The sequence below is a fragment of the Euprymna scolopes genome, chromosome 13 (genome assembly GCF_053919585.1).
Source record: "Euprymna scolopes isolate OS-2025 chromosome 13, ASM5391958v1, whole genome shotgun sequence".
Lineage (NCBI taxonomy): Eukaryota > Metazoa > Mollusca > Cephalopoda > Sepiida > Sepiolidae > Euprymna > Euprymna scolopes.
This window is the reverse complement of record NC_136494.1, coordinates 42,195,816-42,218,831: the sequence shown is the minus strand read 5'-3', so window position 1 is coordinate 42,218,831 and position 23,016 is coordinate 42,195,816. Positions and strand designations below refer to the sequence as shown.

Genomic DNA, 23,016 nt, shown 5'->3' with positions numbered 1-23,016 from the left:
TGTTTTATTTTTCAGATCTTTAAACAAGAAAAGAAAATTAAAGATAAAATGAAAATAAGCAGCAGTTGTTCAACTTCCTTTAATTGCGAAACTGAAAGTGACGGCAAGAACTTCATTCCAGTATCAGTCTTATCATCTATTCAAAAAATGTGGAGACCAAGGTAACTTTCAAACTTACAATTTTTGTCCATTTAACTGATAGGTTCAGCCTAATTTAAGAAATGGGCGTAGATGTAGGGGTACTATACTGGGTGTTTGGCAAATCGATAGCATAATTTTGTGAATATATGTTCAATATATGTAAAGGCACCTCTGTATGTGTTGTGCTTGTAATATCATGTCATTCCTTTTCTTTGTGGTTCATTTACTGTTGGTGCATGTGATTGAAAACATTAAATTTTATTTTGATCCATCCTCTTTACAAATACAATTTATCCTGCTTTGAATATTTTCTGCAAGGAGTCCATTTTTTTTTCGCATGAAATGTAAATTACAGATGAGAGCCATTTTTTTTTTTATATCAAGCAAATTTTTATAAATAATTGTACTAGTACATTCTTTCATTTTTCATACTACATAAAAATATTTTTTATTCCAATACGATCATCATAGATTTAAATTTCAATGTCAGCTGACAAAATTTTCCTTCCCTTCTAATCATTCTCTCTCTTAGTAAAACATCTAGAAAAAAAAAATCAGATAATCCCCGGAAATGCTAGGGCTGATAAAGGAATCGATTGTTGGTAGAGGGTAAACATGACCAACGCAACATTTTTTAATATGACCAACTCTATCCTAACTTTTAAACTAGTTCTAAGCCATGTCGATAACTATTTGCCAATCATGATACTTCCTCTATGCATGTAATCACTTTGCTTGTGTATTATACATATACTAGCCTGAGTGCTCAGCATTACCCGAGTGTTTGGAGGTGTGTGTTGAACAACAAAAAAAAAAAGTTGTAGTAGGCAGGCTGGCTCGAACTCATGATGTGAAGGGGGAAAAGAAAGTGGATGTTGTAAGGGTGTTGGTTGAGCGAAAAATAAGGAAAATTTCGAGTGCAAAAAAAAAAAAAGAAGAAAAATAGGAGTAGTAAGCAGGCTTGGACCCGTAACATGACAAAAGACAAAAGACAAAAGACAAAAGAGAGGTGAAAAAAAACAAACTTTCTTACCAATGTGTCTACCGTGGTTGTGATGTCCGAGCGGTCGAAATAACACCTTTTATGTGACGTGGTGGGCGCAATGGTTGAATGACTTGCAAAAAAAAAACGACCATTCCTGTAGAAAACTGTCAGTTGAGGATGAAGGAATTAATGTTTTTGACTAATTTTTCGATATTTATTGTCCAAAGGGTCGAGCCTCAAAATGATACTGATCTCGTGAAAATCTGTCGCCCCTGTTGAAAGATTTTGCGAGACATACAAACATACATACATACATACATTCATAAATACATTTAAACAGGCAGGTGAGATTTATATTATAGATGTCTTGTGTGATTTTTGCTTTCTTAGTTGAGAATCAGTTCTAAAATTAGGATTGTGAAATTAATCAATGATAATATATATATATATATATATATATATATATATATATATAGTAGGGGTGATAAGTAGTAAAATGGATTAATCCTAATCTTATACTGGTAAATTAAAAATATATATCCATTTTGAATTTGGAAATAGAGACGAATCTCACAGGTAAGGAAGATATTTTTTATAACATGAATAGGCTATTCAAATTAATCATAAGTAGGTAACTAGATCTAATATCTGGAACATTTTTTTTTTGTTCTTGTAATAAAGGGAGCTGGTGTTTAATCAACAATGCTGGGGAACCATGATTTAATATACTGTTTTGTTTTTAAATCCCCAAAGCAGTGTTTCATCGTGAACAACTGATGATCCCTTAAATTAACATTAGGAGTATTATGAATTCGAGAGAGCAAGTGAATGCATTGATTGCAGGTGATTAAATGACTTACTAACTAGTTTTCCAACGAATGGTAAAAAATATAAAAATTAAATAAATTTTTTATATAGTTTTAAAGGTTAAAAAAACTTCCAAGACTATATATATATATATATATATATATATATATATATATATATATACTAGCAAAAGTACCCGTTGTTGACTGGGTTCAAAAACAGCCTACAGAAAATGGACTCTGATTTATTAAAGTATGATAGGTTTTGAAAAGGAAGGGTTGTAAAGAGATAGCTTCGAATTTGGGGGTATCAAAACCAAAGCAAAATATGATGAAAGTAAAAATAAAATAGATAAACCCCATAATTTATTATACCATACCTGTTCACACTTATCACAATATTCTGTGGATCTATATTAAAAAACCTTTTAAACTTTGTGACGTATTTCCATTCTATGGAGGTCAGGTGCGAACGAACACCCCATAATTTTATTATACCATATTTTTTCAAACTGAAACATAATTATCAAAGTATACTTTTGCAGATAGATATGAAAAGTCTTTATTAAAGTTTGTGCCTATTTCCATTCTATGGAATCCAAGCGCGAACGCAGACCCCTCAATTTTATTATACCATCCCTATTTAAGTTAAAACATACTTATCAAAGTATTTTTATGTACATCTATATCAAAAACACTTGTAAACGTTTTTTTAAATTTTTTAATTTTTTATTTCCATACTTTGTGGACCAGGTGCGAACGCAGACTCCACAATTTTAATGAACCACCGTTCTGCCAGATCAAACATACCGATTCCTGTGTCTCGATACATCTTCTATCATTATATGTGATCAGTTTTTTAAAATACTCAACCATATAGGAGTCTATTCGTGACCACACACACACACACACACACACACACGCGCACACACACACACACACAAACATTCAGCTTTATATATATATATATATATATATATATATATATATATATATATATATATATATATATAGAGAGAGAGAGAGAGAGAGAGAGAGAGAGAGAGAGAGAGAGAGAATATAATAAAAAAGAATAAAGTTATAAGGGAACTTTATTATATTACCAGGTCAATAAGGATTATAGAAAAAGAAATAGGGAAGAAACCTCTTTAAGCCATGGAATTTTGAAACTAAACGCTTTTCATCAGAAGAGAAAAAGCCGGCATTATACAAAAGTAAAAGTAAAAAGACTACACTGACTTTAAAAACATTTAGATAAGAAATTAAAAAAATTATGAGGCACGTGATGATATAAAGAAAAGCATTAAAAGAGAATTCAAAAAATAAAAGAATGAGTAAGGAAATAATCAGGAACAAAAAATAAGGAACTAGAAAAATATATATAGTAAATAGAAGATAAACAAACATATGTAAGTAAGCAATAAAATAAAGAAGAAGCGAAATAAAAATAAAAAATAAAAAATAAGAATTATAAAATTTTATTTTTGCAATGGCAAAAAAAAATGAAATAAATGAAAAATAAAATGAAAAATAAATATGAAACAAATAGAAAGTTTATGGACTCAAGTTCTGAGTGAAATGTTATTATTCCAAAAATAAGATTGAAATGACTTGAAAGTTAATATCCAGTGTATTCGAAAATAGAATAATTCCGAAGATGCTGAAGAAGAAATCCACTTCCTCGTTAAAAAGATCCTCATGAAAAAATTGTGAATCCGTATTGATCTCAGCACGTCTGCATTGAAAAATTGGGGTGTGCTGTTACTGAGTTGCTGTCTGAGTCGCTGAATTCCCTTGGAGTAGCTAATGCACTTTTCTGTAACAGCCTCTCTGTAGTGGAGATTTCTTATTCTGCTCTGAGATTTTCAGCATGCACCTTTGTAACAGAGTCCGTCAACTGGTCTCTAATTTTGTAAGACAGGTTCAGTCTTTTTAATTACTATGTAATATGGCCGCCAGCGCACATCTAGCTTCCCTCTCTTCTGGTGGTTTTTATCTATACTATAAAATCGTCTTTCTTGGGCGTTGAAACCATCCTTCAAGTTTTGCTTTACGATGCCCAAGCGTAAATAAAAACAAAACCATAAAAGCTTTTTTTTTTTTTCAAATTGTCAATTTACAGAATCTCTTATTTTATTTATTTTTATTTATTTTATTTTATTTTATTTATTTATTTAGATTTATACATTTTACTTTTTTGCACAAAAATGAATATAAATTAAAATAAATGAAAAAATGAATATAAATAAAATGAAATTAATAAAAAACAAATTTTAGAAAAAATGTAAAAATGAAAAAAATGAATATAAAAAAAAATGAATATAAATTAAAAAAAAATGAAATTTGACTTAGGATTATTGCTCTATTTTCTCTATAAATATAAACGAAATCTTACCACCCACCGCGACCCCTTCCGTCTCCCTACTAAGAAGCATAAGCCATAAGAACCGACAATCCCGAAAGCAAGCAAGTGTCGATGAAATGGAAAGCCTTCAATGCGTTTGAGGTGTCTCTTGGATAAGAAAAAAAAGTTTAAACGGCAATCCAGTAACGTATTCCATTTTCATCTATTCGTAAATATGGGAGGGGAATTTATCTTCAAATATCTTTAATTTCGAATTAGAACTACATATTTATACTAAGTAAATATTAATAAGTCTTTTACATACCTTCTTTTTTTTTTTTAATGGAGAGTAGACAACGAATTGTTGATGCGTTATCGGCAGCTCTTGTTACTCTCTCTTCTCCTTATTTATCCCTTAGTCCTCATTTCCAATGAATGATTTTTCTGACAAAGGGCGAAGAAAAAGCTGCTTTCCAGGTCGGTAGTACTTTGTGAACAGTAGCCTGAGATGTCGGAAATTTTCTGTTTCTATGTCTATCCTTGTGGTCATGTCACTAGTAAGGGTGCTGGAGGTAAACGTTTCATCTGAGCTGACGTTATCTGCCTGATAGTCAGGGACCCGAACCTTGGATTAACCACTAAGGAGGCTGTCCTATCAGCAGGTGCAAAGTACTGGGCTGCTGTATTGCCATTTAGTGAATGGATTCTGGACCATGCAGTAGTGGGGCCTTTCGATGCCATATTAGTGGGTAATTGTTACGACTTTACCTTATCATGTGCTACAAAATAAAAAACTTTCCTGTCTTTTTCTCTCTTACTTTCTCTCTCTGTCCTGCTCTAACCAAGTCTGTCGACCTGTTCCACAAATCCCAAAAACCTCAACATGAAATATCTCCAGAAAAAAAATGCGAATAAACCTAGAATCCCATCCTCCAACATAGACCCCTACTACTATGTGTCCTTCTCCAACATCAGTGATCTACGTTCTAACTTTCCAGAGGTTGAATTCTAATTACAGGAGACGAAACCGGACATATTCTTCCTAAGCAAAACTTGCATAGGGCCGACCACTTCCTTAGACAAGTTCATAATTAAAGGATACTCTAACTTAACTTCTAAATCTGACCCCCCAAGATCGCCATGGGCATGGAATATGTGCATACATTAAGGATGGTTTTCTGTGTGGTAGGAAAGACCTTAAATTACCTTATATATGCTTCTGGGTTGCACTTGCTTACACCATCGCATTTATATTTGCCCTCTATCGCCTCCACAACAGCGGAGTTACTATCTTTAAGAGTATATCTGAGAAAATTGACCACATCCTGTCTGTTTATCCTTCGGCTAATATCCACATTTGTGGTGACTTCAATGTCCACAATATGGAATGGCTGACCCACTCGACAGATGATGAGGGGAGGTTCTGTCATGACTTCGCCATTGCCTATGACCTCACCCACATTGTTCACAAACCCACCCATGTGCCCGATACTTCCGGCCAGTACGCAAGCCTTCTAGACCTTTTTTTCACAACTTCCCCTGAGCTATGTTCATGTTCCGTTCTGTCTCCTCTGGGATCTTCCGACCACTCGGTTTTAACAGTTAAGCTAAAAATGAAATGTAATAAGTCCCCAGACGTACCTCACCACTGTACAGTATATCGGTACTCTATAGCTGACTGGGATAGCTTCCGTACATTTATATCTGATCTACCTCTGCATTCCATGTTTCAAAAGGATGTGTCCTCTATAGTGTCAGACATGACAGAATGGTTAATTGTAAGCATAGACCAATTCATACCATCCAAAAAATTCCAACAAAAACCTAACAGCCAGCCATGGTTCTCCCCAGAATATGCTGCTGCCATCGCACACAGAAATCACTTTTTCCATAGCTACCAACGTAATAGATGCTCTGAGACTAAAGCTGCTTTCAGGACTGCCAGCAACCACTGTAAAAGAGTAATAAAAAATGCAAGGGAGCTATATGCTCAGTCCATTAAATCCAAGTAGCTGAGCAACGGCTTGGTTCCCACCAGTTTTGGTAAATAGCAAACAGGATCCTGAACAGAAGCGTGCGTTCTATCCCAACCATCATCAATGGACCTGAGGTCATCTCGTCAGCATCACACAAGGCCAAACTATTTGCCAAGAACTTTGCAACTAATATTACCCTATGTGACGAAGGCCATCAACTCCCCATATTTCCTCCTATAACAGACAACACACTATGCAACATACAAATATCCGTGCATGAGGTTGCCAAGCTAATCAAGAACCTTGATTCCAGTAAAGCAACTGGCCCTGACGGCATTCCAATTATAGTGTTGAAAAAGCTTCAACCAGAACTTGCCCCCATACTTGCAAAACTGTTCAAGCATTGCCTTAAGGAGAAGTGCTTCTCAACACCCTGGAAAACCTTATCAGTATGCCCTGTATTTAAGAATTCAGGTGATAAGTCATCTCCCTCTCAGTACAGACCAATAAGTCTCCTGTGTGCCATGAGCAAGTTGCTGGAATCCATATTAAATAAAGAAGTAGTCAACCACCTCAGCAGAAATAACCTTCTTAGTGGCATGCAACATGGTTTCTGTTCTGCAAGATCTACAGCAGATGTGCTAACGGTTATATTTCATATCTCTCGACAAAGGCTTCCTTTTTAGGGCAATTGCTCTTGACATATCAAAGGCCTTCAATAAGGTATGGCATAAGGGCCTACTTCACAAGATTTCCAGCTATAGTATAACTGGAAATGTTTTCTCAATCATTAAATTATTTCTCTCTGATAGGCTCATAAGAGTAGTGGTTGATGGGCAGAAATCAGAGGCCCTCAGTATTAATGCTGGAGTCCCTCAAGGGTTCATCCTGGGCCCAACTCTCTTCCTGATCTACTTCAATGATCTCCCAAAACATATACTTAAATCATTCGTTGACATCTATGCTGATGACACGACCATCTATGGCAACACATCTAAGGCCATAAATGACAAAGTTCTCTCTGATTCTCTCTCCTCTGATCTTGAGTGCACGGTACAGTGGGGGAAGAGGTGGCTGGTTACTTTTAATGCATCTAAAACCAAGCTCCTATCTTTACATCATCAACGCTCTGATCCCCATCTGGCAACAATTGAAATGGATGGCTCTCATCTAGGGGAGGCTCCATGTTTTGATAAGCTTCTGGGATTGACCTTTACTCCTGACCTGAAATGGAACACGTACATCAAGTCTGTTGCCAAGGTCGCTGGAAAAATAGTAGGATCCTTCTACTACTCCAGAAGATATCTCACTGCTGATGTAATTCTCTATCTATATAAAAGCCAAGTACGTGCAAGGATGGAGTACTGCTGCCACGTCTGGGTAGGAGCTGCTAAAATTAGCCTATCCTGCCTTGACAGAGTACAAAATAGACTTTGTGGCTTAGTGGGGGATGCCCTTTTCTCTTCCCTGCAACCTCTCTCCCACAGAAGAGACATTGTGAGCCTGTTTTTGTTTTATTGTTACTTCCATGGCAAGTGCTCATCTGAGCTCCAATCCCTGGTCCCCCCTTTCCAATCTTTCACAATAAACACCCGTATAGCTGAAACCAATATCAAAAATTTTCCCCACTCTTTAACTGTGCCAAAACCAAAACGTAGATTCCATGAACAAAGCTTCTTTCTTAGAAGTGCACGCCTGTGGAACTCTCTTCCCTCTGCCTGTTTCCCACCTGACTACAACTTGGACGTCTTCAAGTCCAGCCGAGTGGCTCCCGGGCCTTGATAAGCGGTGACTTCCATAAAAAAAATAATTAGATCCGCATATATTGTATGCTCATCCATATTAACAAGTTTTTAAAAGATCTAGTAATAATCCAAAGAATAGCACACAATGCAGATGTTAGGGTGCTATATATATATATATATATATATATATATATATATATATATATATATATATATATATATTTAAAGTGATGGTTGTGTAGTTCCAACGAGAGAAAAAATATATATTTAAAAGAGTGTAGCCATCAACAATTGTGGGTTTTTTTTAAAGGTTTTCATCATATTTTTATTTTAAAATATTTTTATAACGCGTTTCGAGCTTAAGGTGTGCTCTCTTCAGATATTTTCGTAAAAAGTTTTTCTTTAAAATGGGAGTTTGTAGATATGCCTCCGCTGATATTAAATATGTTTTTCATAGTGATGCGATGCGTGTGTTCAGTGTTTAGACATTCTGTCTCCAACTGTAAGTTGTTCACTGTGACCGGTCAAAGTTAGTTTCAAAGAGTGTTTTTTAGTCCATATGGTGAAGGTTTTTATGGCTTCTTTAGGGTTCTTTTTAAAGACTTTCTTTCCCCATGTATAGCATACACTCACACACAATCACATACGCATACATATATATTCATGTACATGTACACATGCACACGCACACGTACGCAGGCACACACACATACACACACGTACATACATAGAAATATATGTAGGAGCATACATATATACACATATACATACCCACCTACACACCCACACACGTACTCGCATACATCCACCGCTAACAATTATTTTTATTTTTTTATTTTTTATTTTATATATATATATATATATATATATATATATATACACTTTTTTTTTTTTTTTCCCAACCAAAACACGCATGTATATATGCGCTTAATCATTCAGACATACGTACACGCACCCATACACACACAAGTAAGATGGAGAATAGGTAGAAGATATATATACACACACACACACGCACATACACACATATATGTACACACATATATGTATGTGCACATACACTCACAAACATCCTCATACTATGTAGGCACATACACATACACACACACATGCACACACACAGACATATGCAGGGGCTCACACATATGCGTATATCCATATTCACACGAACACATTTACCCACTCATACATGTGCATACATATGTATATATATATACATACACACACATACATACGGATGTGTATACACTCATCCACCCATATATATATATATATGGGCACATGCACTCACAATCACACACACACATACATATTCATACATCCCACCTTATGTATATATTGGTTGAAGTTTCCTTTCCAATCCATGCACATATGCATACATGGATTCGGTCACCCAAACATAAGTGCACGTATACATACAAACAAGGTGTAGCATAGATAACAGATGATATATAATTATACACACACGCATACACAATCATATGTGTGTGTGCGTGGGTGTGTAGGTGGGTATGTATATGTGTATATATGTATGCTCCTACATATATTTCTATGTATGTACGTGTGTGTATGTGTGTGTGCCTGCGTACGTGTGCGTGTGCATGTGTACATGTACATGAATATATATGTATGCGTATGTGATTGTGTGTGAGTGTATGCTATACATGGGGGAAAGAAAGTCTTTAAAAAGAACCCTAAAGAAGCCATAAAAACCTTCACCATATGGACTAAAAAACACTCTTTGAAACTAACTTTGACCGGTCACAGTGAACAACTTACAGTTGGAGACAGAATGTCTAAACACTGAACACACGCATCGCATCACTATGAAAAACATATTTAATATCAGCGGAGGCATATCTACAAACTCCCATTTTAAAGAAAAACTTTTTACGAAAATATCTGAAGAGAGCACACCTTAAGCTCGAAACGCGTTATAAAAATATTTTAAAATAAAAATATGATGAAAACCTTTAAAAAAAAACCCACAATTGTTGATGGCTACACTCTTTTAAATATATATATATATATATATATATATATATATATATATATATATATAGTGGGTACCAAAAGTATTTAGTACATTGCGTTTTTTTTCGTATTTCTCCAAAAATATAAAGCGAATTTGAATGAAATTTACACTCAGTTTTTGAACAAATATTATCTAATTAAAAATAAAATGGAAATTAATATATATTTAGTTGACAAATATTTATCAACAAACAATCAAATTACCCATATGCAAAAGTATTTAACACATTCATTAATATTTGATTGTATATCTTCTGTTCTGCCTTACAGCCTCCAAATGCTTTCAATAATACCAGTTTCTTACAAGTATTTGCTGGTAACTTCAGCCATTCTTCTTCGTAAACTTTCTTCAATTCCTTGATATTCTTGAGATCTCTTGCATGCACCCTTAACTTCAAAGTTTTCCACAGATTTTCGATGGAATTTAGATCAGATGACTGTAGAACACCAGAATCCCGTTATCTTTAAACCATTTCATAGTTATTTTAGCCTTATGCTTTAGACCATTGTCTTGCTGGAAAATAAAGTCCTGGCCCAATCCTAAATTTGCGGCACTCTTGAACAAATGTGTTGACAAAATCTGTGTATTTTGCTGCCTTCATTTTCCCTTCAATGATTTCCATTCCTCCAACCCCATTTCCAGAAAAGCAACCCCAAATGATCACACTTCCACCTCCAAATTTTACAGTGGGAATGGTATTAGATCGTTTAAATTCTGTGCGATTTTTTTCTCTATACCAGGGTGCACATGTTTCTTCTAAAAACTCCAATTTTTGTTTCATCTGACCGAATAACTTTGTTCCAGAAGTCATCCAATTCACATTGATATTTATAAACAAATTTCAAACGATCTTTCACATGTATAGGACTCAACAATGGAGTCTTTCCCTGTGACTTAGAATACAGGTCTGTATGATCCAATGATCTCTTGATTATGTCCTTGCTTACTTCAATATGTGTTTCCTGCAAACCCTTCTGAATTCCTGAACAAATCAGAAATGACTATTTTTTCACGTTACGAGCAATGTAACAAGCAGTAACATCATTTAATATTACGACTTGTTGTTTTCCACTTTCTCACGACAGCTCTTATTGTTACCATCAAATTTAGTTTTAAACCTATTTTCCTGTACCCTTTTCCATCTTTGTGCCTTGCTATTATTTCCTGGCATATATAATTAGTCAATTCCTTTGTTTTAACATAGTTAAAACAGTAGTGAAAGAGGCAACCTGTACAGTGTCTGAGAAATGTTATCAACTGACCGGTAAGAAGCCAGAACCCTGGGGCGCCTTCTGATTGGTTGAAGTATTGTAGCAAGATTGAATGATTGCTAAATAATGAAATTTCTGATTGGTTGAAATATTGTAGCAAGATGAAATGACTGTTTAAGAATGAAATTTGTCAGTGTGTTAAATATTTTTGCATTATGGGTAATTTGATTTTTTTGTAAATAAATATTTGTCAACTAAGTATATCTACATTTCTGTTTCATTTTTTTTTAATTTTTTAGAAATTGCTCAATATATTAAATCTAGTGTGACTGAACAGAAGCTTGGTTCTCACGAGTAAGGGTGAAAGCAAACAGAGTCCTGGACAAACTTTTCTATTTGAATCATCAATGAACCAAAATATTTTCCTCATTAATCCAATAAAGCTAAACTTTTGCAAAAAGCTTTGCATCAAATTCAACCCTTTGCAATCAAGGCTGCCTTCCTCCTGAATTTCCCATTATGATAGTAAAACACTGTTGGTGACATTTGTATATATGTCCAGGATGTTGGCAAACTTATCAGGAACCTTGATGTCAGGAAAGCAACTGATCCTGACAAAATTCCAATCATTGTGTTTAACAAGATGCAATCGAAACTAACTCCTATTCTTACAAAACCATTTACTCTTATTTCTCCATGGCTCTTTATAAAAGCTAAACTTAGCACAGATTGTAAAAATAACTTCTATATTTCGTAATAAAGTTGGGTGGTTAAATTAAAAGCAAACTTTTATAAATAACAAATAATGTATTTATTTGAGTGATATACAGTTGTAGAAAATTAAAACAATATCACAGTGAAGGAAGTGATAAAATAAGGAAGTCTGGCTGCTAAAAGTCTTAGACAATATAACTGCATATGTGAACACAATAGAATCTGAATGGATGTGAACTCGGGTCAGTATCTGTTATATGCATTTATTAAATGTATATATTCCTTTGACAATAATCATTTTTTTTTCTATCAGCCAAACCTGTGAGAGAAGCACTGGCAATGGTTAATGAAAACAACAATGAATCCGAGTGGCTAGTTAGCAAGATTAAACACCACATGGATATATAAAAAATAACTTACTAACACAAATTCTATGTATTTTATCCTGATGATTTCCACAGGAATGAAACGTGGACGCCTCTGCATAGCTTAATTGCCATAAATATATTTTCATAACTTACTATCTAGCTCTACTTATGTATTGAGCACTGTTGAAGAAAATACTGAAAATCGATACATGAAATAATAATTATATATATATATATATATATATATGTCTGCTTAATCAAATTAATATGCAAAATATAATTTTATGCGTAAATTTTCAGTATTTACTTCAAAAGTGCTCAATACATAGGTAGTAAGTTATAAAAATATAAGCGTGACGAATTCTCACAAGAATGAAACCGGAATATTCTATGTAGCTTAATTGCCATATATATTTTTATAACTTAATATATATATATATATATATATATATATATATATATATATATATATATATATATATATATATATATATATGTATGCATGTATGTATATGTGTGTGTGTGTGGAGGCCAACGGTTTTAACTGTTATCTTTGCTAATAATTTTTTATTTTCTTGTTTTATTTCTTGTTTTATTTAACATTTGTATTGGTTTATTTAGTATATTAGCATTTCGTTTAATCATTTTAAATCATTGCTGAACCCCTGATGAGTCGAGTAACTTCATAGAAATGTTGGTTAATCCACATAGGGTTTTTCTGATGTTTATATAATTTCACTTGTGTGTGTGTGTGTGTGTGTGTGTGTTTTCAAAGAACTAGTTTTACTATTAAAAGACCCATGCATCCATAGATGTGTCAGAACGATACTAAGTTAATCGTAATTAATGTCTACTTTACTGAAAGTGTTGGATAATTCTATTCAACTGAAAAAGTCAACTCTTTTGTGTTTCGTGTTGAGCACATTAATTATTCAGGTGAGAATTTAATTGAAACATTTGCATTCAGATTTTAAATCTTTCTTTTTGGTCTTGGTTGTGTTTTTCTTTGTTTTGTTGCTTTTCTTTCTTTTTCCTTATCACATCATAAATAACTTCCGAATGCTTTCTTGTTTAAAACAACTTTATCTATTTTTCATATTTCTCGAATTGCCTTTTAGTTTCATGAAAACTGTGCAAAACAGATTTTCTGTACAGTTCAGCCATATAAAATAATTAATCATAATTATTACATCCTTATAATTAATCGTCATTATTATTTATTTTTAATTTATCATTATTATTATTAATTTCTTATTAATCATTTCTGATTAATCATTATTATTACTGATTTCTAATCAATTATTATTATGATTCATTTTTGATTAATCATTATTATTACTCATTTCTAATTAATCATTATTATTACTCATTTCTAATTAACCATTATTATTACTTATTTCTAATAGCTCATTTTTATGCTCATTTCTTTTAAATTATTATCATTACTCATTGCTGATAAATCATTATTATTACACATTTCTAATAAATCATTATTATTACTTATTTTTAAATAATCATTATTATTACACATTTCTTATTATTTAATATTATTATTATTTCTAAATTATTATTTTTATTACTCATTTCTAATAAATCATTATTATTACACATTTCTAAAAGATCATTTTTATTACTCATTTCTAATTAATCATTACTATTTCTCATTTCTGAATAATCATTATCATTACTCATTTCTAATTAATCATTATTAATTATTCATTTCTCTAATTAATCATTATGATTGCTCATTTCTAATTAACACTAATTATTACTCATTTTTAAATAATAATTATTATTACTCATTTCTAAATAATCATTTTTATTACTCTTTTCTATTTAATCATTTTTAATAATTATTTCTAATTAATCATTTTTGTTACTTATTTCTTATCAATCATTATTTATTTCTAATTAATTGATTTTATTATTCATTTCTAATAAATCATTATTATTACTCATTTCTTATTAATCATTATTCTTACTCATTTCTTATTAATCATTATTCTTACTCATTTCTAATTAATCATTATTGTTTGATTATGTTTAATAAATTATTATTGTTACTCATTTCTAAATAATCATTATTATGACACATTTCTAATTGACTCTTATTATTACTTATTTCTAAATAATTATTATTAATTACTCATTTCTGATTAACTACTTTTATTACACATTCTATGAACAATGATTATTATTACATTTCTAATTAACTATTATTATTTATCATTTCTGATTAATCGTTTTCTTACTCATTTCTATGTAATGACTGTCATTACTCATATTTAATTTATCAATGATATTACTGTTTTTAAATTAATTTTTATAATTACTAATTTCTAATGAATAACCTTTATTGCTAATTACGTTTCAATTATAATTATTTCTCTTTTCTAGTAGAATATTTATTATTACACATTTCAAATAGAATATTTATTATTACTCATTTTTGATAATTCAGTATTATTTATAACTTCTAATCTATATATTTTTACGCTTGTCACTTTGACCGTTATCATTGTATTTGTAAACATACTTTAAAATAAAAATGGAATATTCCAAATAACATAAACCGTTGTTATACTGAATTCTCTTAAGAAAATGATATATTGCCAACGAGTGTATGTTGGGTACAGATCAGAATACTCATAAGTTATTTAACGCTAGCCAGTGTCTAGTGGATACAGATCACAATACTAAGTTAGTTATCGCCTGCCAGTTGATGGTGGGTACAGATTAAAATACTCATAAGTTATTTATTATTATTTTAACTGTTTCTTCCAAATTGTATTTATCTTAGGACACTATCCACTCTGAAAACTCTGTCTCTATTACATTTCAGTCGCTTAAATCCCACTCCCATTTAGAGATTAACATGCTTGTTTTTGATTCTGAACAAATCGGAAAACAGTAGGCGGTTTATTTAGAAAGGGTTGGGAGGGTCTTACGAACTCCTATTTGTCAATAAATTTCTGTACTGTCAATAAATTTCTATATAAATATATTTATAAAGAATGGAATTTTAAATAAAAATTTCAAACACTTTATTGATATTAAGTAGGACGATCTTCGAGAGTAAATATGGTATCATGGTGACTGCAATGATTCTAGCCAAGAATCATACAAGTTAATAGACAAAGAATGACCAACCACATTTTTTACACACTTTTGATAATGGGCTTGTGCTTAATTTGTTGCATTGTATATTTTTTCATCTTAACACTTTAGAATTATTCAACCAGCACATAAGAGTAAATGTGGTATTGTGGTGACTGCCAAAGTGTAAGAATAAAAGTGACAGTGCTTGGACGAATGGGTCAAAATGTGTCTAGTTCAAGATTATTGTTATAATTTTTAAAAGACAATTATTAGTCCCTGTATTTTCTTAATCATTATTATCATGAATTTCTAATTTAAATTTCATTATTACTAATTTTGTATTATTATTATTATTATTATTATTATTATTATTATTATTATTATTATTATTTATTTCATATTAACCATTATTATTTTCATTTCTAATCAACAATTATTATTATTATTATTATTATTATTATTATTATTATTATTATTATTATTATTATTATTATTAATTTCTGCTTAATAATTTTAATTACTCATTTCTAATTAACAATTATTATTATTATTATTATTATTATTATTATTCATTTCTGAATTATCATAATTATTCTCATATGTAATTTATCATTATTATCATTCATTTTTAATTAATCATTATTATTAATATTATTCAATTCTGATTAATCATTATTATTACATATTTTTGATTAACAATTAATATTATCATTTCTAATTAATCATTTCTAATTTTAATTAAATATTATTGCTTATTTTTCATTATTCATTGTTATTTATTTCTAAATAATCATTCTTATTACTCATTTCTAAATAACATTTATCATTACTCATTTTCACTTAATAATTATTATTATTTATTTATTAATTAATCATTATCATTACTCATTTTTTATTAACAATTATTATTACTAATTTTCAATTCATCGTTATTTTTACTCATCACTAAGTAATCATTATTATGTTATAATTATAAATTTAAATGATCATTATTATTATTCCTTTCTGATCAATTATAAATATCATTTATTCCTAATTAATTATTATTATTACTCATTTCTATTTAAATTATTATTATTATTATTATTATTATTATTATTATTATTATTATTATTATTATTATTATTATTATTATTATTATTATTGTTGTTCATTTCTACTTAATTGTTATTAGTATTTTAATTTTTTATTATATTATAATTATCCTTACTCATTTCTACTTAACCATTATCATTATTAATTTCTGATTTAGCATTATTATTACGTATTTGAATTAATAATTATGTCTTTTTATTTCTGATTAATTATTATCATTTTCTAGTTAATAACTATTATTACTTATTTCGAATTAATCATTATTGTAACTCATTTCTGATTAACAATTATTATTATTATTATTATTAATTTCTGATTAAATCATTATTCTTACTTATTTCTAATTTATCATTATTATTCATTTCCAATTAATCGTTATTATGATTCGCCTTTTTTGCTTGGCCAAAATATCTTATGTATATTATTCATTTGGGATTTTTGTAAACCCATCGACAAGAACAAATCAGTACATGCAAGATCATATAAAAGGCTGCTGAATAAATTGGACACTGGACAGTTTCTTGGTGGTCTTATATAATTAATTATTTTTAAAGGTCAACAATAAAAACAAACGATAGCATACTCACTCTGAAAAGCTTCGCCACATGATTGAGAACAGAACTTTCACCCATAGAACATTTGTTTCATTGTATCAACACATGTGCAGACTAACAGATTATACTAAAGTGCTTACTAAAGGCATCTTCAGAGCTGCAGTTTTTCAGAATGGTTTCACCGTCCTTCCACACAGTTCTTTATATTCCCAATTGACACCCATCTAGTATTGGTCGAGCTTAACGTTGCTTAACTTCGGTGATCTAATGAGAACCTGTGTGTCAGTGTGATTTTTTAGGGAAGGTTTGATGCTTCAATATATTTTCATCTTATTCAAGAAGATATATTGTTTTTATCCAATATTATCATTGGGAAAGGTATGAACTCGCAATTCTCCCTTCCCCTTGTAGGTAATTTAATGTTTAATTAATCGTATACAATGAATCATTTATTGTGTTTAAGCATTAAATAACCTAAAATGGGTATTATTTATTGCAAAACAGGCCAAGTTAGAAATGAGGTCGTTTTTTATGTAGAGAAAATGTAGCTTTTCAAAAAGGGGCAGTTTGGATTGGAGTCAAAATAAAAATTAAATTTCCTCAGTTTAGAAAGAGTTTTCTAAAAGCAGAAAAGAATAAAATACAGCATCAGAACAGATATCACACTCCACTCCTAGCCAAAAGGTGTTAAAAGGTTAACGAATCCTGTTACTAATCTCTTAATATATATGAGTGTACACGCTCTGTGAAAAATGATTAGAAAGACGGACTAATATTTATATGAAGTAACATCTCAATCTGTGAAGAAATAACAAAGCAAGAAAGAAAACATCTCAAAATGGAGAATTTAAAAAAAAGAAAATAAACATATCAATCTGCATAAAAATAATGAAAACGTTTCATTATGGAAATAAAATGGAATTGTTTTTTTTCTGAATTAATTTCAGATAGTTGGGTTTGTCTTATTTGCTATTTGCTTTCTTCCTTCTCCTAAACATTTATTTCATCCCGTACATTGTGTTATTTGTGTAACAGGAAAGAAGTGCATTTAATTCTATGGTGATTGCCACAATGTCATCTCTACGAAATTGGAATGTCTGGTTGCGCGCACGCAGATGACTCAACCCTAAACCTGATTTAAACAAATACATACACATTAATTTTTATTATAGAGTGATGGATATAAAAACGTAACATTAAGTTGCTATCGTGATGTATTGACATGGAAGGGGAGAGAATTGTTCTGAGAGAGAGAGAGAGAGAGAGAGAGAGAGAGAGAGAGATTTGATTAATTGAATTTTTTGTACTAATCAGTTACCGCTTATCAAGACCTAAGTCCACTCGAGGATATGGGTTAATGAGTTTACTAGGTGGACAGCCAGATAACATTGCAAAGATTGGTAACTATGGTTGTAAATTTGATTATCTAAGAGGATGGTTCAATAAGAATTAAAAGAATAATAGCATCATCCTAATCAAATGAAGAATTAAAACACTTTAGAGTAAAAATAAGGGGGAAAAGTAAAGGGGAAAGAAAACAAGAGAAAGAAAAGTGGAGGAACCAGACATGATTGCAGTAGTGACTGAAAAAGAAAGCGACGGTAAAGGTGAGCCATCATAAATAAAGGAGGAGGAAAAAATGAGAGAAGTCACAGGCAGTGATCAAAGGAAGTGGCAGTAGCAAAGAGATCGTGTAAGAAGACACATGGGTGAGAGTTAAATCAGTTTGATCTTGGAAATCATGCAAGATGCACTAATTACTTACAGTGCTGGAAGATGCAAGGAAGAAATTTGTCCATTTCCTAACATCTAACTGGTGATTTTATTCAAAGAGATCTACGACTGCAATATCTTGTATGGACAAGATATTGCAGTTTTGTGAATGCAGGATTTATTAGCATAAGTGTTTTAAGACATAACTTTTTATGTTTCAAACGGCACATACACTTTTCTCCATGAAAATATAAAAAAGAATAAAACTGTAAAACTCATGTCTACTAATTATACTTACATTGCATGAAAAACATATTAAAACCTATTCCAGACTATTTATGAACCTTGGAATGGATTTCCATGCAATGTAGTAAAAGCTCCAATGATGAAGCAATTCAAGATGAAATTGAACACGTCTTCTTTTCTGTTTAGATTTCTACCACCATTTCCCTACATGGTTCTTTTAGTTTTACCGAATTTATAAACTTGAATTAGATTTCAAACTTTTCATGTTTTTACGAAGGGCCTTCCAAAAGTAATGCCTCCTATTTTTTATTCTGTGCAAATGAATTAGAGGGGATTGCAAATTGTATTCTTTGTTATGATGACTGAACTTATGCATTCATGACCTGAAAAGTTCATCTCTCTGTTGGAGATATTGACGATGTGAGACACTAAGAAAGCAACTCCTGTCATGAATGTGCGTCAGAAGCAGAGATGTGGCATTGAATTCCTGGCAAAAGAGTGTTAAGAATGATGGTGATAATGTAGAAAGATAAATTCTGGAGCACAAAAATCACTTGTTTTGATGGTACCACTCCTGTTATCATAGTTCTTCTTTAACTTTTTGAATTTAAAAAAATAGGATGCTTTACTTTTGGAACTACTCTTGTAAACCTTTCAGGAAAAGCGATATTTTTATGTGTTTGCCTTTGAAAACAATTATATCCTTAAACTCACTTAAAAACTCTGATTTCTTTTGTACATATTTTTGCACATATGAGTTTTTGTGGCTTTTCTCTTTTCTTTTTCATTTAAAAAAATTATTATTAATTTATACCATACATGATCGCTGTTGTTAATGCAATGTTGATCTATGGCTGCCCTTGTGGACGGATCCCAAAATTGTGTAGAAAAAAGTCTATTGTGTTAACTCCAGTCGACAATATATATTAACCAGAAATAATGGTAACTGTTAGCTTTTGCTCCAATCACAAAAACAGTTTTATTAAAGTAAGGAGTGCCACGTTAGTATCATGTTCGTTCTGTTTCTTTATGTTACAATAAGAGTAAATAGTCTTTTACATTTCTTTTTATGCTGGTTGATGCAGAGCTGGGAGATACGCATACTTGATTATGAGTGCCAGCTCAACATTCTTATTTAGAGATGCATTGAGAATGTGACGATCTGCCTTTCCAACTGATTTTTCAAAAGTTTATTTGCTTATATCAAATTCCATTTCAAACCCGAAAGAGTTTAATTATAAAAACTAATCAATATTTTAGCCTTTCTTACTCTCATTTGCTTATCCAATGAGACCCAACTCCCCTCTCGCTTTGGTTCTAGATAAATACTTTTGGGGGTGAAGAGGACTCCTCTTTTTCTCTGGACTCAATCTTTTATTGTCACCTGTTAGTACCACCTTCTAATTCCTGATGCCTAGGGCGGGAGGCTTTCTGAAAGAGGCTTTCTGAAAGAGGTTTTCTGAAATTTGGTTTCCTCCAGAAAAGAAATATTAAATTTTCTTTTTCTCTCCTCCTTCACGTTTTTCTATTTCTTTATCTCCGCTCTCTGTTTTTCTTTGTTTTTCTAGTTTTCCCTTCCATTTCTTTCATGCTGGCTTGTTTAAATTTTCCTATCAAATTTATCATTTTGGTCACCTTTTCAATATTAAGCCTTTGTCTTGTCTCATTTAATTAACTTTCTCTCTGATCAGTAAAATTCAGATTTCGTGATATGTTTTTCAATTCTTTGGTGTCAAAAAAATATTGGTTTTTGCTTGTTATGTGGTCAAGGAACAGACCCCACTCCTCTTCGTGTATCACATATGCAATTTCTATTTAATTGCTAAATTTTCTAGGTTCATTCCTAACTCTTTCTAGCCTGTTTTCTTCTTTTCTTTTTTTAAATTCTATTTTCATTTAGACTTTCTATTGGCTCCAGCCGTATTAATGTTGTCATGTGTCCATTTTGAGGTTGAAAAGAAAACCCATTTTTCATATTTGACCATTATTTCTTTTTTATTCATGTCATACTAATAAAGTGATCATTATTTTTCTCCATTAACCTAGAGAGATTAAGTAATTGTCACATAGCAGATCGTGACATAGGTTGCACCATTGTTCAAACTAGTATAGTCTGTGATGTTATTATTTAGTACTCTCTGACAATAACCAGTGCTGTTCATTGGAGTGTGGGTGACAACAAGTCTCTCCAAATTTACAGTACTCTCTACTTCTTTCAATAATTTTTGAAAATGTTTTTGTATTATTGCTAGGAATAAACATTGATCTTCACTAAAATTCGTGTGGCAACAAGCTTCCCCAAGGTCCCAGTCCTCTTTCCACTCATCAAGTGGAGGACTGGTTAGTGCTTTCTCTCATCAGCCTTTCCATCCTCCTTGACCCTTCACAACTATTTGGTGTTGCACCAGTCTATGCCGGCATTACCATTTTTTGTGGAGGGGGGCATAATCAACTTACAATTTGTGGTTTCAGTTTCCTTGGTTCCATGTGGTGTTCCTTTATCTTTTTGTTTTAATTCTGTTGCAGCTTCCATATGGCCGTTTAACATTTTTGGCTCATGTGGGCTAGTTTCTGATTTCGAGGGTTTTCAGCATTATTGTCTGTTGTATAATCTCAATCTTCCCCTTGGTTCCGATCTCTCCTAGTCTTTTTCCAAGTTCTTTGTGACTGTTCCTATTGCTCTTATTATACTTATACTAAAGCTGAGTTAATCAAAGTTTATTTCCCCAAGGCCCTTCTCATATATATTTTAGTCACACAAAGCTTCCATTTTAATTCTTCTAATTAGCTACAATTAGAAAATAACTCATCAAATGACCCATCACTTACTAAATTTCTATCACCTTAGCACTCTCTCCATCTTTTTCTTTCTTTTTCTCATTCTTCTGGTCTTGGTGGGTTACACCTGGCAATGTTTCATGCCTGTGCTTTATGCAATCTTGTCCAAAAGATTAACATCAATCAGGTTGCGTAGAGTCTTATCACTTCTTATGCACTCAAGCCAAGTCTGCTTCAGTCCACTACTTCCCAGTGCCTGGGATATCTATACATGCTATAGAGTTGATACAAGAGATGGCACACTGTACACGATTGAACCACCACAGACGCTGAGTGCATAATCGAACCAATATCAAGTTTCTGATAAACCACATCCACATGATAAAATGATACAATCATTATTGTTATTGCACATCGGAAGTGTTTGGCGCCCATCTGTGTAAGATAGCAGAACAAACACATGCTGAAAAAACTTTGTCTTGAATCTTGAAATAAATGTGTCTAGATGTAAGGATGAGCAGCAACTTCCTAAATCTTTCCATCCAACACAGCAGTGAGAAGTGATGGCATATTTGTAATTCTTTATGAATTCCATCATTCTGGACTGACTTTGAATTTGAACCATTTATTAATAACAAGATCAATTCAGTTGCTGTTTGGCAAAACGTAAACAAAATAAATAGTCAATAGTATTGTGAACCTCCATCCAGGGATGAGTATCCTGCTAGTATACATAGAAAGTGAAATGCAGATGAAATATTTTCTTATTTTTAAAATAATCTATACAAAATTTATGAAAGATTTCAAAAATTCTTGCAGGAATTTACATGAAAGTTTGTATTATTTAAATTATTAAACAACCATCACGTGGATTGCATACCTAGACATGATAGTTCCCGTTGAAGAGGCGGCCATATGTCAACCCATGAGCTAAGAGACGAGATAAGAACTCGAGAATTCAAAGCCTCCAAAACTTAACCTCTATAAGGAAAAAAGTATCTGCTGTCAAGTCACTTCAAAGCGATAATGACATAATACTATTAACGGCAAAAGGTAATGCTACAGTGTTCATGGATAAAAAAATATTCCCATAAATACCAGACCTAATAGTTTGAACTTGAATAAAGAACGGAATATCTTCAATAAAACAAGAATTTAATACTACCTCTGAAATACAGATAGTTCAACATTGCAGCAAGCAACCAC

General features: G+C 31.6%; 1 protein-coding gene across 5 annotated transcripts in view; it reads left to right on the top strand.

Moving 5' to 3' along the window:
- The window catches only part of LOC145291991 (uncharacterized), a 169,781-nt gene that overhangs the window by 40,908 nt on the left and 105,857 nt on the right, over window positions 1-23,016 (top strand). For 4 of the 5 annotated variants that reach the window (XM_080137957.1, XM_080137958.1, XM_080137956.1 and 1 more), the window contains exon 2: window positions 16-161. In XM_080137957.1, the coding sequence (XP_079994083.1) occupies window positions 16-161 (146 nt within the window). Of the gene's footprint in view, window positions 1-15; window positions 162-13,241; window positions 13,262-23,016 lie in introns of those variants that run through there. The other variant, XM_080137964.1, reaches the window with a different exon arrangement.